At 46.2% G+C, this 13,555-nt stretch overlaps 1 protein-coding gene across 1 annotated transcript in view; it reads left to right on the top strand.

The window, feature by feature from the left end:
- Positions 1-6,703: 6,703 nt before the first annotated feature.
- Positions 6,704-13,555, top strand: part of ATP7B (ATPase copper transporting beta) — a 49,478-nt gene continuing 42,626 nt past the window's right edge. Inside the window, 1 exon segment of the mRNA XM_027557321.1 lies at positions 6,704-6,940. Within this exon segment, the coding sequence (XP_027413122.1) occupies positions 6,704-6,940 (237 nt within the window).

Here is a 13,555-nt window from a genome sequence, read left to right as displayed (position 1 = left end):
ATTTCAGCGTTATTCAGGGACCATATTGAATTCCGTAGACTAGGAGCCAGTCTCTAGATTGCTCTGAGACACTGTTCCAAAGAGGCAAGGGAGAAGCCAGGGTACATGTATGAATTTTTTGCTGGGAAAAACAAACAAATGTATAATCAAACATAGAAAGATCATGGCATATCACAAAGAACAGACTTTTCAAGTTAATGATTTTAGCGCTTTCCCTTGTCTGAGATGGTGCATGAATCTAGAATTCCCAGGTGGCGCTAATGGTAAAGAATCTGCCTGCCAGTGCAGGAGATGTAAGAGATGCGGGTTCCATCCCTGGGCCAGGAAGATTCCCTGGAGGGGAGGGCATGGCAACTCACCCCAGTGTTCTTGCTTGGAGAATCCCATGGACAGAGGAGCCTGGAGGGCTATAGTCCATGGGATCACAAAGAACCGGACATGGCTGAAGAGACTTAGCACACAGGGAGTCATTGAAATTTTCCCCTAGATATGCAGCTTAACTAGCTCAGGACCAAAGCACGGAATGTTTCCTGTTTTTCTCCATTCTGAATTCCCGTTAGTATGCTCTCTTGGGAGGCTTTGCAACTGCAGTGGCTGATGGCTTGATCCCTGTTGAACTGGAATGGCAGGTGACATTTTTTTCTGTTTAGACAGCTTAGTTTTAGACAAGTTAATGTTTGAGTGCATATGAAATATCCAACAGGAGAAACTGGTTAAGCTTTTAGGTCCATACGTGTGTAGTTTGGGAGTTACTGGCTACAGGTGGTATTTCTACTGTGCTAAATGAAATCACCAAGTAGTATAGACAGGGAAGGGATCCAAGGTCTGAGCTTGGAGCCACTCCAGCCCTCAGAGGTTTGAGGACTAGTCTCTTAGGAAGAACTCTGCAGAGGAGTCGCCAATGGGTAGGAGGAAAACCAGGAGCTGTGGGTACCTGGTGACTAACCTTGGGGACAGTGAGAAGACTTGTTGTTTGGTCGCTCAGTTGTGTCCGGCTCTTTGCAACCCCATGGACTGCAGCACACCAGGCTTCCCTGTTCTTCACTGTCTCCCTGAGTTTGCTCAAACTGATTTCCATTGAGTTGGTGATGCTATCCAACCATCTCATCCTCTGTCGTCCCCTTCTGCTCCTGCCCCAATCTTTCCCAGCATCAAGGTCTTTTCCAAAGAGTCAACTCTTTGCATCAAGTGGCCAAAGGATTGGCTTCAGCATCAGTCTTTCCAATGAATATTCAGGGTTGATTTCCTTTAGCATTGACTGGAGGGAAGGCTCTAATCAGGTGGGTGGGTGGTTGAGATGTTTGCAAGTTCTTTTCTGATCCTTTGTTTTGTGAAGCAGGAGTGGGCTTATCCTTGGGGGTGGAGGGTGCGGGGTGGGATGGAGGTCTGAGAAGAAGCAGGGAGGAGAGAGAGGAGGCGGAAGATCAGGGAGATGGAGCTGGACTGCTGGGGGCACCAAGGCTTCTCCAGGTTAGTGGTCAGGAATCAGAGCATGGCCAGGCAGCCTGGTGTGTTGTATCTCATCCTTGTTCAGCTCCAAGGAGACAGACCTGGAGTCAGTGGGACCTTAGAGGTGAGCAGCGTTGGCCCCAGATAAGGAGGGCAGCCAAGCAAGTTGAAGGTACATGTGACTAACTGTGGAGTTGAAAGGTTGGCTTTGGCTCTTTGATATCATCTCAGTGTTTCTCTTTTGGGCTCCATCCAGTCTCTTTATAGAACTACTGTGATTTTTTTTCACTCTGGGCTGTTCAGCCACATGCAGTTTTGTTGAAGAGCACTCTCTCCAGTGAGCTTTGAGGTGGTGTGTTGTGGGTTTCGTTTCATATCCTGCTCATGTGCTAAGTCCCTTCAGTCATGTCTGACTCTTTGGGACCCCATAGACTCTTCTGTCCGTAGACCACCAGGCTCCTCTGTCCATGGGATTCTCCAGGCAAGAATACTGGAGTGGGTTGCCATGCTCTCCTCCAGGGGATCTTCCTGACCCAGGGATCGAACCTGCATCTCCTGTATTGGCAGGCAGGTTCTTTAGCACGAAGAACTCCCTGGGAAGTCTTGCACATAAGCTAGTATAAAAGTCACGCAGTGCTGTTTCAGTCTGGGAATGGCCAGTTCCCCGGGAGTGGGGGGGTGAGGAGCCGACACCTCACCCTTTGCAAGTACTCCTTAGGCACCCCCAGCAGCTCAAGTCGGAGTGTTTCTTTCTACTTGAGTGCCGTCTGCTCTGGTCTTCTCTCCTAACTTGCTAATAAACTCCCGAGGGCAGAAAGTGTCTCTGTCTTCCTTTGCATGAAGCACATAAATGTGCGGTGCCGACTCACCTTCCTATGTTCCTGTTCGGCCTCTGCCGTGTATGGGAAACTTCCAGGCCACTGATTCCCAGTGTGCAGCTTAGTGTCAGGTTCTGTCCTGTCCCGTCATGGGATCCCGGCTCCTCTGCCAGCCTTGGGAGGACTGGCCCAGGGTTCTTTCTGAGAAACCTCCCCTGGGTGGAGCTGGTAATCTTGATGAGGGCTGAAATAGGTGAGCCAGATGCACCTCCTCCAAGCGGGGTCCTTTGTCCCAGAGGATCAGGGAAACACGAGCCGCCCATCTGCCTGTGGGTCCAGGCCTCTCATAAAAATAGGCTTGTTTGGACACCAAGGGGTTTTCCTTTTTATATAGAAAAAAGATGCATTCTTGAATATAACTATATTTATTTTTAATTGAAGGGTAATTGCTTTACAATATTGTGTTGGTTTCTGCCACACATCTACATGAATCAGCCATCAGTTCAGTTCAGTCAGTACTGGAGTGGGTTGCTGTTTCCTTCTCCAGGAGATCTTCCCAACCCAGGGATGGAACCCGGGTCTCCCACATTGCAGGCAGACGCTTTACCATCTGAGCCACCAGGGAAGACTCTCAGTCGCTCAGTCGCGTCCACCTCTTTGCAACCCCATGAATCACAGCACGCCAGGCCTCCCTGTCCATCACCATCTCCCGGAGTTCACTCAAACTCATGTCCATCGAGTCGGTGATGCCATCCAGCCATCTCATCCTCTGTTGTCCCCTTCTCCTCCTGCCCCCAATCCCTCCCAGTCTTTTCCAGTGAGTCAACTCTTCGCATGAGGTGGCCAAAGTATTGGAGTTTCAGCTTTAGCATCATTTCTTCCAATGAACACCAGGACTGATCTCCTTTAGGATGGACTGGTTGGATCTCCTTGCAGTCCGAGGGACTCTCAAGAGTCTTCTCCAATACCACAGTTCAAAAGCATCAATTCTTCGGCGCTCAGCTTTCTTCACAGTCCAACTCTCACATCCATACGTGACCACAGGAAAAAATCAGCCATAGGTAGACCTACGTCCCCTCCCTCTTGAACCTCCCAACCCATTCCACCCCTCTAGGTTGTTACAGAGCCCCAGTTTGAGTTCCCTGAGTCATACAACAAATTCCCATTGGCTATCTCTTTTACTATGGTAATGTGTATGTTTCCATGTTACAGGATGCATTTTATTTTGTAAAGTTGCTGATAAAATTTGTACAGGCGGGAGGCTAAAAATATTTTAGTGCAGGGAGACACGTGAAGGCCAGTGATTCTAGATGGAGTAGGCAGGAGTTTGAAGGAGAATGCTAATAGAGTGAAGGCGGGAGAAGGGGACGACAGAGGATGAGACGGTTGGATGGCATCACCGACTCGATGGACATGACTCTGAGTCATGGACAGGGAGGCCTGGCATGCTTCAGTCCATGGGGTCGCAAAGAGTCGGACACGACTGAACGACTGAACTGAACTGAACTGAATGGAGTTTGCCCTTGTATCGTGACGAGGGGAACAAAAAACACAATGACAGTCCAGGCACAGAGCGCATTCCCATCTGTCTGTAGTCCAGCTCAGTTCAGTTCAGTCGCTCAGTCAGGTCTGATTCTTTGCGACCCCAAGGACTGCAGCACGCAGTCCAGCTCAGTATTTATTTAACATCTGATGTTTGTTCACCACCTCCTTACATCTGTGGGCAGATGAGACGTGAGGACCTTGCCTTCCAGGAGCTTACATGTTTCCTGGTGTTGAGTGCATGCTTGGCTAAGTACTGATTTAGCTGAGAGCAATTTCAGTTTTGGGAGCAGACTGGTTCCCCAGTAATACCTGCCAGGTCTGTGGTGTTGGCTTCAGTGATACTGGAACTCAGATAAGGGAGAGCCCCAGGCTGGGCAGAGACAACTCCCCTGAGAGGCAGGACTTAAAGGATAAGGAGGATTAGATAGGGAGGGGGGTGGATCAAGGGCTCAGGTGTGAGGAAGGAGGAAGGTACCAGAAAGAGGATTTTGGATTTGATTCTCTGGGCTGGGAGCATGGCTCGTGTCCCTGCAGTTTCACCGGTCCCTTAGAATCTCTGGGAATGAGGGTGAATCCAACCATTCCCATCCCCAGAATTGCCCTCCCCCGCCCCGCCTAGTTCCCCCTCCTCTCTGCCAAACTGGAAATGGTGTCATCAGGTCCCCTCTTGTGTCACCTGCTGTGATCTCTTGATGATGGAGCCCGAGGGCCTCCTCTGCTGTTAATCCCACTCTGCTATTCATTTTCTCTGCTCCTTGTAACCCTGTAATCCCTGCCCCTACCTCTGAGTTCTCAGGCCTGCCCAGACTGTTTCTAAATCTCAAAATGTAACCGTGTTAGTCCTTTGCTTCAAAGCTGGTGTTCTCCACCGTCCACAGGACAAAGTCTAAACTTGCTACCTTTGCAGCCCAATCTGGCCGAGCCTCTTTTTTCTGGCCGTGTTCTAGGTCTGAGTGACCATTTAGGAGAAGGAAAATGATTTTACAGTAAAGTATTTCAGATTTCCCATAGCTCATGGTGCTAACAGGATGGACTATTCAGAAGCACTTGGGACATACAAGGCTGACAACCATTCATAGCTACAGCACAGAAGCAGATCATGGTCCCATATCACCAAGGAAAAGTTCAAGTTAAACTATGAGTAATAACTCATATTTGAAAAAAAAAATAACAGAAAGATAAATGACCTTTGGGGAGAATTTCCACCCAAAATGGTAAAAAAAAAAAAAAAAACTTTTAAAATCTGGTGCTCAAAGAGATAGATGGAAATCCATTTACAGTGCCCAGTAGAAGAAATGTGAAGGGGTGGGCAGGCATATATGGCTCCTGACAGATCCTATCCGGAAACACAGAAGCCACAGGTAAGGAAGCAGGATTTGAGCGATCACAGACCCACCAGGCTCATCTGCACAGACTCCTGCGTGGCTTTGGGGCCCGAGGCCCTTGTCTGCCTTCCTCGTTGGCGCTCTGATTTAAATGGCATTTCTTGGAGGTCAAGTTGGATGCTTTTTCGAGCACATGGGAGATAAGAAGCCAACCCAGACACAGCTGGGAATCGACCGCCTTGAGCATGTTTCAGAAATGGAAGCAAACAAGTAGTTTCTCAGAGGACTAAACGAGAGCAGAAACAGAGGAAGAATCTCGGTCTAGAGTTCCTGGGGCAGTGATGGCGGTTTTAACGGGGGAGGAGGGGTGATTGTAGGCAACCCATAAAGAGGCAGAGTCCTCAGTGACCTTGAGCCGATGGGGTTGTGTTTCCAAATGCCCTCATGGGATGCCGGCCCCTGTGACGCCCTCTTCCTCTTGAGGGCACATACAGCAGAAGGAGTGGATTAAGCCAGGACCCAGAATTTTACCAAACTAACTTGAATCCATCCTCAGCGTGGACACTCCACACGTACTTGCTGCAGGAGGTGTTGCCAGGATTAGTGGCTGGTGGAGCTGTTCCTCCCATGGGGAATGAGGTTGCCTCCTTCCTGTCTCTGGGCGGGGGGAGTGGGGGGTGAGGGGTGGGAAGGGAAGCAGGGCCGCCCAACAGGGCTGGAGGCCACCCAGATTACCCCACTGTCCCGTATGTCTTTCTTTCTCTTAATCCTCCTGAGGAACGGCGCGTAGCCTGAGACGTCTGAATTGTGTCTTAGTTCCCGACTGTTCTGCCCCATATAAAATACGGATGAGCCCTGTTCCCGGTGAGTTCCTGCAGTCAGTTAGTCCAGAAACCAAGCTGTTGGTCCCAGGGAGGACAAAGCTGCAGGAAGAACAGAATTCTCTTACACCTTCTTGAAAATGCAAGTCATGTGGCCTGGAAAATACTTTTCTCCCCTAGCGAGCTGCACCCTTGAGTGGTGGAAGAGGCAGCTGAAGTTATTCCAAGAAAGCGCTCTGAGTTTGGTAATAAGAACCTACCAAACCATACACGGTGAACAGAACAGAACCAAACAGAAACAGGCTCAGACATACTACAAAGGAACACACCGGGGGGGGGGGGGGGGGGGGCTGGCCAGAGGAGGGAGGGCCGGGGGGCTCACGGGGCCAAGAGGAAACGGCTGGGTGTAGGGAGATCACTCCCGGCACTGGGCCTCCCTACACGCAGCCCTGGGCGCGCATGGGGCCGTGTGCAATGTGATGAGTAAGAGGATGCCAATTGTGTTGAGTGGGGTATTTAAACAAGAGCACATATACATACAGTGGTGTGCAGCCTGCCCGAGTTCCCCGAGGCGTGGCTGGCAGCCGCTCCTGGGCTGGCCCAGGGGCAGAGGGGAACCTGCCCGACTTGACACAGCAGGTGCCTCCCCTCTGCTGGTTAGGAGGACGCTTTTGGAGCATTTTCTTGTGACACGATCAAATAGCCCAGAGAAGGTGAACTGCGAGGTAAAGGCGTGAACGCGGCGATGGAGAGAGCTGGGGACCAGACGCCCGGGAACCCCGAGCCATCCTCCCTGGCGACTCTGGGTGACCCACAGGTGACCCTGCTATCTGTCCACAAACAGTGGTCCTTCAAGAGGAGCCCTGGGACCGGGGGCTCCAGCAGGCCCGTGATTTCAGAGGAGGAATGCCCTCCCCCGTCAGAGGAAGGAGAATTTTCACAGAAGGTTTTGAATGGATCGGAAGAGATCAGTTCCAAGCAGGTGAGTGGTGTTGTAGAAGGGCTGACAAGCCAGGAGGGCTTCTTATAAAAGTTCCAGGTTATAGATGGAGGTTTCCTGCTTGTCTTACATCAGAGGGGCCAGTGGAGTGGCTCTGGGGTATGGAGTGAGCCAGGAGCCCAGGGGAACTTTCCAGAGATTAAGTCCACAGTGGATAAATCTTGGGTTTTGTTGCTTCTTACTTTCAGGATATTTTTTAAGCCTCTGTGGTGAACAGGTTTCTCAAAATGCAAATCAGACAAAAATGAATCTTTCTGTTTTTATTTATTTTTAACACGTGTACGTTCTTGTGTTAATCTTCACGTTTCAACCGAATAAGCATTTTGAAAATGTTGCTGCCAGGTGAACCTGCTCTTAAATGAAAGGTTTGTTAACCCAAACGTCAGGTCACATTCAAAATCAGGGCGGTGTAACTAATGTTTTGTAAAAATGGTGCCTCAGTGGTATTTCCAGGTGGTACAGGTGGTCTGTGTGGGGTTCTTTTCATTGCTATGAGTAGATGGGAAAAAAATACTACTACGTAGACATAAAGGGAAGGTTTCATATGTCTTTTGCTCCTTTAGGAGTTATCTTTGTTTCTTCTGGTGTTGTTTAAAAAGTCTGTAAAACTAAAGGAGATATTGTAAGTTGAGATTTTTGAAATGAAAGAGATTTGTGTACATTGAAGATTTATGAACGTCCATTTATGCAGTACACAGTCAACTTTCATATTTCTAGTTGAATGTTGTAAGACAGGAAAATATAATTTTTTTTTTGTAAAATGTTTAAGAGCTTTTCTTTAAAGTATTCAGACTACTACTTGACAAAATTCAACCTATGTCTGAGGAATTTGAATGGGAAATAGTCTAATGATTTTTGATGGCCACTTCTAACCTCATATGACTGGGAAAACAACCAGAACCTGACCAGGGAGCCCTTCAGGAGGGCCAGGCTGGAGGCTGTGGCTGTGAGAGTCAGGTGTGGGTCTGCACCCTTACTGGTCTGTGGGATCTGGCAGGTGAGCTTGGACTTCTCCAGCTCCAGATTCCTGGGATGAGAAGTCTTGCCTCCCTGGGTTGTGAAAGCACCTTGTTGAGGACTATATACACTCACAATGGTATTGTCTCTACCAAAATGATCTTCAGTGGGATTCCTAACTCTGGAGATGTGTTTGGTGCACTTGGAACGTCCAGTGGAACTGTGTTGGCCAGTTAATGTGTCTGAGCACAGTTGCAGCTCTTTTTTTTTTTTTTTCCTGAAGCTCTAATTATAAAAGTTAACACCTGTTTATTATGCACAGCAAATTTAACATGAAGCAGCGGAATGTAGAAAACCATAAAGACTTGAAAGCAGCTGTATGCTTCAGCCATTTTGCCGCTACACATATGAACATATGTGAGTTTGTGTATGTGTACAAAAGCATTACATACCTTGTATTTTTTATACTTAATATTTTGTGGAAATACAGATATATATATATATATATATATATAAAAACATGTATATTTGTTGTTGTTTAGTTGCTAAGTCATGCCTGACTCTTTTGTGACCCCTTGGACTCTAGCCCGCCAGGATCCTCTATCCATGGGACATATTTATACATAATATAATTTGAATTAACTATCCCCAAATGGGGGAAATTTGTAGTAGGTGGTTTATGATGATTAAAAACCAAAGTAAACGTCAATTACAGTTGAGTACTCGTTCGCTGTTAACAGTGTATTGACTCAAAGTCTGTCATAAATCAAGCTCTGGATCTACTTGAGATAACTTATTCAGTACCTGGTGTACTGGAAGGGACTTGTCACCTCATGTCATCGTCGTCCTCTTTTAACAGAAAGCTGAGAGCAAGAGGTTAGATAATCCGCCTGAAGGGTTGAATCCCAGGTCTGTCTGAGGACAGGCCCCTTGCTTTTTTGTTGGGACAGGGAAGTATTAACGTGCTGGGTGAGATAGAGTTTGAAAACCCTATCTTCTTCTGAGTATTGAAGAGCTCTAACAGAGTGAACAAAAAGTTACCATTCGGGCAGCTCATGGTTCACAAAAGATGCAGGTAGCTGCTCTGAAGAAAACATTTCAAAATTGTGTTTGTAGTTAGTGGATTTGTGTACTTTTTACGTCTCTTGTAAAATGTAGATAGAGTACGTTCTGTACAGTGTAAAACGAAAGCATGTTGTTGAGCAAGCCCTCGGTTTCTTCTGTGTTTTGCAAAGGCATAACTGGTCAGAACTCAGCCTGGAGGGGCCACCCCTGCCCCCACAGATGTTAGCGCCTCCTCTTGCTGGGGTGAGCAGAATGTGTGAGGTGAGGTTCTCGAGTGCGTACCCCCCTACACACACACCCACCCCTCCAGGAGCATGCGCACCAAGAAGGAGAAGGCGGTCTCGGCGCCCTGGCCTGGCTGTGCTAGCCCTGTGTCCGCAGGCCTCCCCGGGTCTTTGTTTCCTCTCAGGCCCGGGACAGTGGCCTGCAAAGAAACAGGCTCCTGCCCCTGAGAACCCCATTGAGGAGCTGTGGAAAGTACAGGCTCCTGGCCCTCATTCCAGTTGGAGGGTGGTGGGAATTTCCCTTTGCACTCAGAACTGCCCGCCCAGCCTCCTTACTCCTTGCCTGTGGCCAAGCTTGTCCGCTGTGTTGCTCGTCTTTCTCTTCCATATCTGACAGTGTATTAGTTTACGGGGAGTGAACTCTTGAATGAATGAATATACGAACCGGAAGTGGATTTCTGTGGCAGGAGGAAGTAGTGATGTTGGAAACACTGAACTGGTTGACGACTGTGATGAGGGTGTTGGGTTGTGGGCCTGACCATTTTAGAAAGCAACCTACAGAATTCTTTTTGTTTTTAAGGATTTTTTTTTAAAGTCTTTGTTGAATTTGTTACAATATTGCTTCAGTTTTATATTTTGGGTTTTTTGGTCACAAGTCATGTGAGATTTTAGCTCCCCGATTAGGGATTGAATCTGCACTCCCCTCACTGGAAGGTGAAGCCTTAACCACAGGACTACCAGGGACGTCCCAACATACAGGATTCTGTGCTGGGTGAGAGGTGGTCAGGCTGGTTTTTTGTTTTGTTTTTCTTGCTTACAGGAAACCAAGACGACCCAGCTGGCACAGGTGTATCCCAGCTAAATAAAGGGAAAAAAAATAGATGAAGTGGGTGATCCAGTCACTTAAAGAAGTCACTAACAAATTGTCATGGAATCATCGTTAGCAGTGGTACAGTGGTATGCACTTTTCTAGGGAACTTTTCGTTGTATTTTCTTAATTTTTTCCTAAAATTAGTATCTAAAGGATATAAACATCAATAACAAAGTATAAGAGTGTGGTTTTCTTCCTCTCTAGAAAAATAGAATATAGTATATGCTCTTATACAGTTTTACAACTTTTTTCCCCTTTAATCTATCATGGATAGATTTACATGGCAATACATGTAAATTCACCTTAAAAAAAAAAACTGCATAAAATTCTTTTGGATTGACACTTTATAAACTGTTCTCTACAGAAGAATATTTAGATGGTTGCCACCTTTCAGTATGGAGTATAGAAATGGACATTTTCATGGCCCTATGGGTCTATATGATGAAATTCGCAGAAGTACTGGGACAGGGGCACTTAATATTTTGACAAATAGTGCTTAATTCCTCTCAAAAAGGTTGCATACATTTATTTTTCTACCACCAGTAGTTGAGAATTCTTTTTACCTATTCTCTTTCTTACTGTATCGTCAAACTTAAAAATTTTTTGCCAGCCTGTTGGGTGAAAAGTGACAGCTTATTTACTTTTGTGTTTTATTATTATTTTCCCTCCTCATTCTTTTTCTTTCGGTTTTATTGAGACATAATTGATGTACAGTGCTGTGTATAAGTTTAAGGTGTACAGCATAATGATTTGACTTGTATTGTGACAAAAACACCCACAGTAAGTTTAGTGACATCCATCATCTCTATTTAAAAAAAAAAGGGGGGGGGGGATTTTTTTTGTGTGATGAGAACTCAGGATTTACCCTCATAGTAACTTTTGTAGGTACTATACAGAAGTGTTAGCCTTTCTTTTCCGTCTGAGCCACCAGGGAAGCCCTGTTAACTACAGCTATTCTGCTGTACATTGCATTCCTGGGACTTATCTTACAACTAATAGTTTGTATCTTTTGACCACCTTCATCCAATTCCTCCTCCCCCCAGCTCTCTGCCTCTAGTAACCACAAACCTGACCTCTTTTTCTGATTTTTTTTCTTTTTGCTCTAGGTTCTGCATATGAGTGAGGTCATACAGTATTTGTCTCTCTCTGATTTAGAATAATGCTTTCAAGATCCATTCGTGAAGGAACTTCCATACTGTTTTCCATCATAATTGCTAACAATTTGCATTCCTACCAACAGTGTACAAGGGCTCCCTATTTCTCCACATCTTCACTAGCATGTGTTATCGCTTGCCTTTTTGATGATAACCATTCTAACAGACACTGTTGCAAAGGCATACAAATAGCAGCAGATGCATGTAAAGGTGACCAACATCACTGGTCCTCCGAGAAATGCAAATCAAAACCACCGTGAGATATATAGTGCACCCAGTTTCTCAGTAAGGGTTAAAGTTTTTTCCTCATCGTGATCAACAGAAAGAAACTGACAGTAAACGGTCATTGGTGTGGATTTTCCCAGAAAGTGCACTGTCAGCCCCAGGGCTGGCTGTGGCCCTAAGGCCAGAGGTCAGGCTGGAGCTCACACAGCCCAGGCACACTGACCTCTGCGGTGTTTGAAGTAAAATGCCCAGAGTTTGTTTTATCAGTAGATAAAATGTAAATAATTCTCACTGGGAGCTCTTTCTGAACCTTTGTGAAATAGCGTTAAAGGACAGTTTGAAGGGATTGGAGTGGGAATGGGGGAATGTGTACATGAGTTTTAATGATTAGTTCTTATCAGTAAAATGGTGGAGAATAATGAGTTCCCTGCCTACTTCCCTGGACTGCTTTTGAAGATCCAATGAGGCCTTGTTTGTCTTCATAGTCATTTTCAATCAATTATGATGTTAGCCTTTTACATTCCCTTAGCTTTCAGTCCTTAGCTTTCAGACCTCCTTGCAGAACCGGAGTGGATATTATTGTTACCTCCTTTCACAGCTAAGAAAACTGAGGCTTGGATTTGCTCAGATGAGGACGAATCTCCTACCTGAGGCTGTCAGTTCAGTTCAGTTCAGTCGCTCAGTCGTGTCCGACTCTTTGCGACCCCATGAATCGCAGCACCCCAGGCCTTCCTGTCCATCACCAACTCCCAGAGTTCAAGCCCTTCAAAAAATTCACAACACGTGGGAAGGGCTGATATTTAAACATATGGAGTGAACATGTTCCTTAGAGGATAAAGGATTAGTTGTGTCTGACTCTTTGCGACCCCACCTGACTGTAACCCTCCTCTGACCATGGATTCTCCAGGCAAGAATACTGGAGTGGGTTGCCATTCCGTTCTCCAGGGGATCTTCCCAATCCAGGGACTGAACCCGGGTCTCCTGCTCTGTAAGCAGAGTCTTTACAGTCTGAGCCACCAGGGAAGCAAGCTTAGAGGATAAAGCCATGTTGAAACATGTCATCTGTTCATCATTGCTGTCATCTTTATCACAATGATAATATTATCATTGCTTATATTAGTATGGTTTAGCAAGACTTTCTTCTTTGCCTTAAAGAAACTGAAAAACCACATTTGTTTTCTAGTATAAAAGTAGGACCTTTTTTTTTTAATTTAAGTTTTAAAAATTAGAAATATGTACAGACAGTAAAAAGATCAGAGTGTCATAACTCACCCATAGGTAACCTCAATTTTATGTGTTAATACCTAAGTATGTATTTGTCTAAATTTATGTACATACAGTTTTTTTTTTTTTTGGCTCTACCATGTTATATGCGAAATCCTAGTTTCCCCAACCAGGGATTGAACCCATGGCCCCCATGTTGGAAGCCTGGATTCTTAACCAATGGACCACCAGGGAATTCCCCTACCCCACCCCACCACCCACTTTTTTTTTTTTACATACTGGTTTCACTGGGGACATTGATTCTTTCTCAGTGGGGGTTTTAGAGACTTGACACCTGGAGTGGTTTGTTGTTGTTGAGTCACTCAGTCGTGTCCAACCCTTTGCGACCCCATGGACTGGAGCCTGCCAGTCTTCTCTGTCTATCACCATCCCCCAGAGCTGGAGTGGTTGTGGTGGGATCTTTTCTTGAGTCAGTCTCTCCTGACCCTCCTTCCACTGTGAATCTGTGATGCCTAAAGAATTCTCAGATAAGAATAAAGCAGATACTAAGGGTTGCAGGCCTTAGTGTCTATCTGCTTAGGCTTAGGCCCAGGCCATCCAGTGATCTCAGCCACAGCCTCACCTCCATACTGTGTTCATTCACCTCGACGGAGTCTACTGTTACCTGACAGGTAGTGTCAGGGAGGAAGAAATTTTCCTCTAGCCTCCTCGTTCTTCTGGCTCATCCAAGAATGAAATTGATCTGAGACAGATTGATGGGAGGAAGTCAAACAAAATTTTAATAACATGAATACATGGGAGAGACCAGGAAAAAGTAACTCACTGAAATGAACGAAGCCCTCACCTCAAATACCATCCTCAAACAAAGGCAGAGGTG

This window comes from Bos indicus x Bos taurus, chromosome 12 (assembly GCF_003369695.1).
Source record: "Bos indicus x Bos taurus breed Angus x Brahman F1 hybrid chromosome 12, Bos_hybrid_MaternalHap_v2.0, whole genome shotgun sequence".
Taxonomy (NCBI): Eukaryota; Metazoa; Chordata; class Mammalia; order Artiodactyla; family Bovidae; genus Bos; species Bos indicus x Bos taurus.
This window is presented reverse-complemented; position numbering and strand designations above follow the sequence as displayed.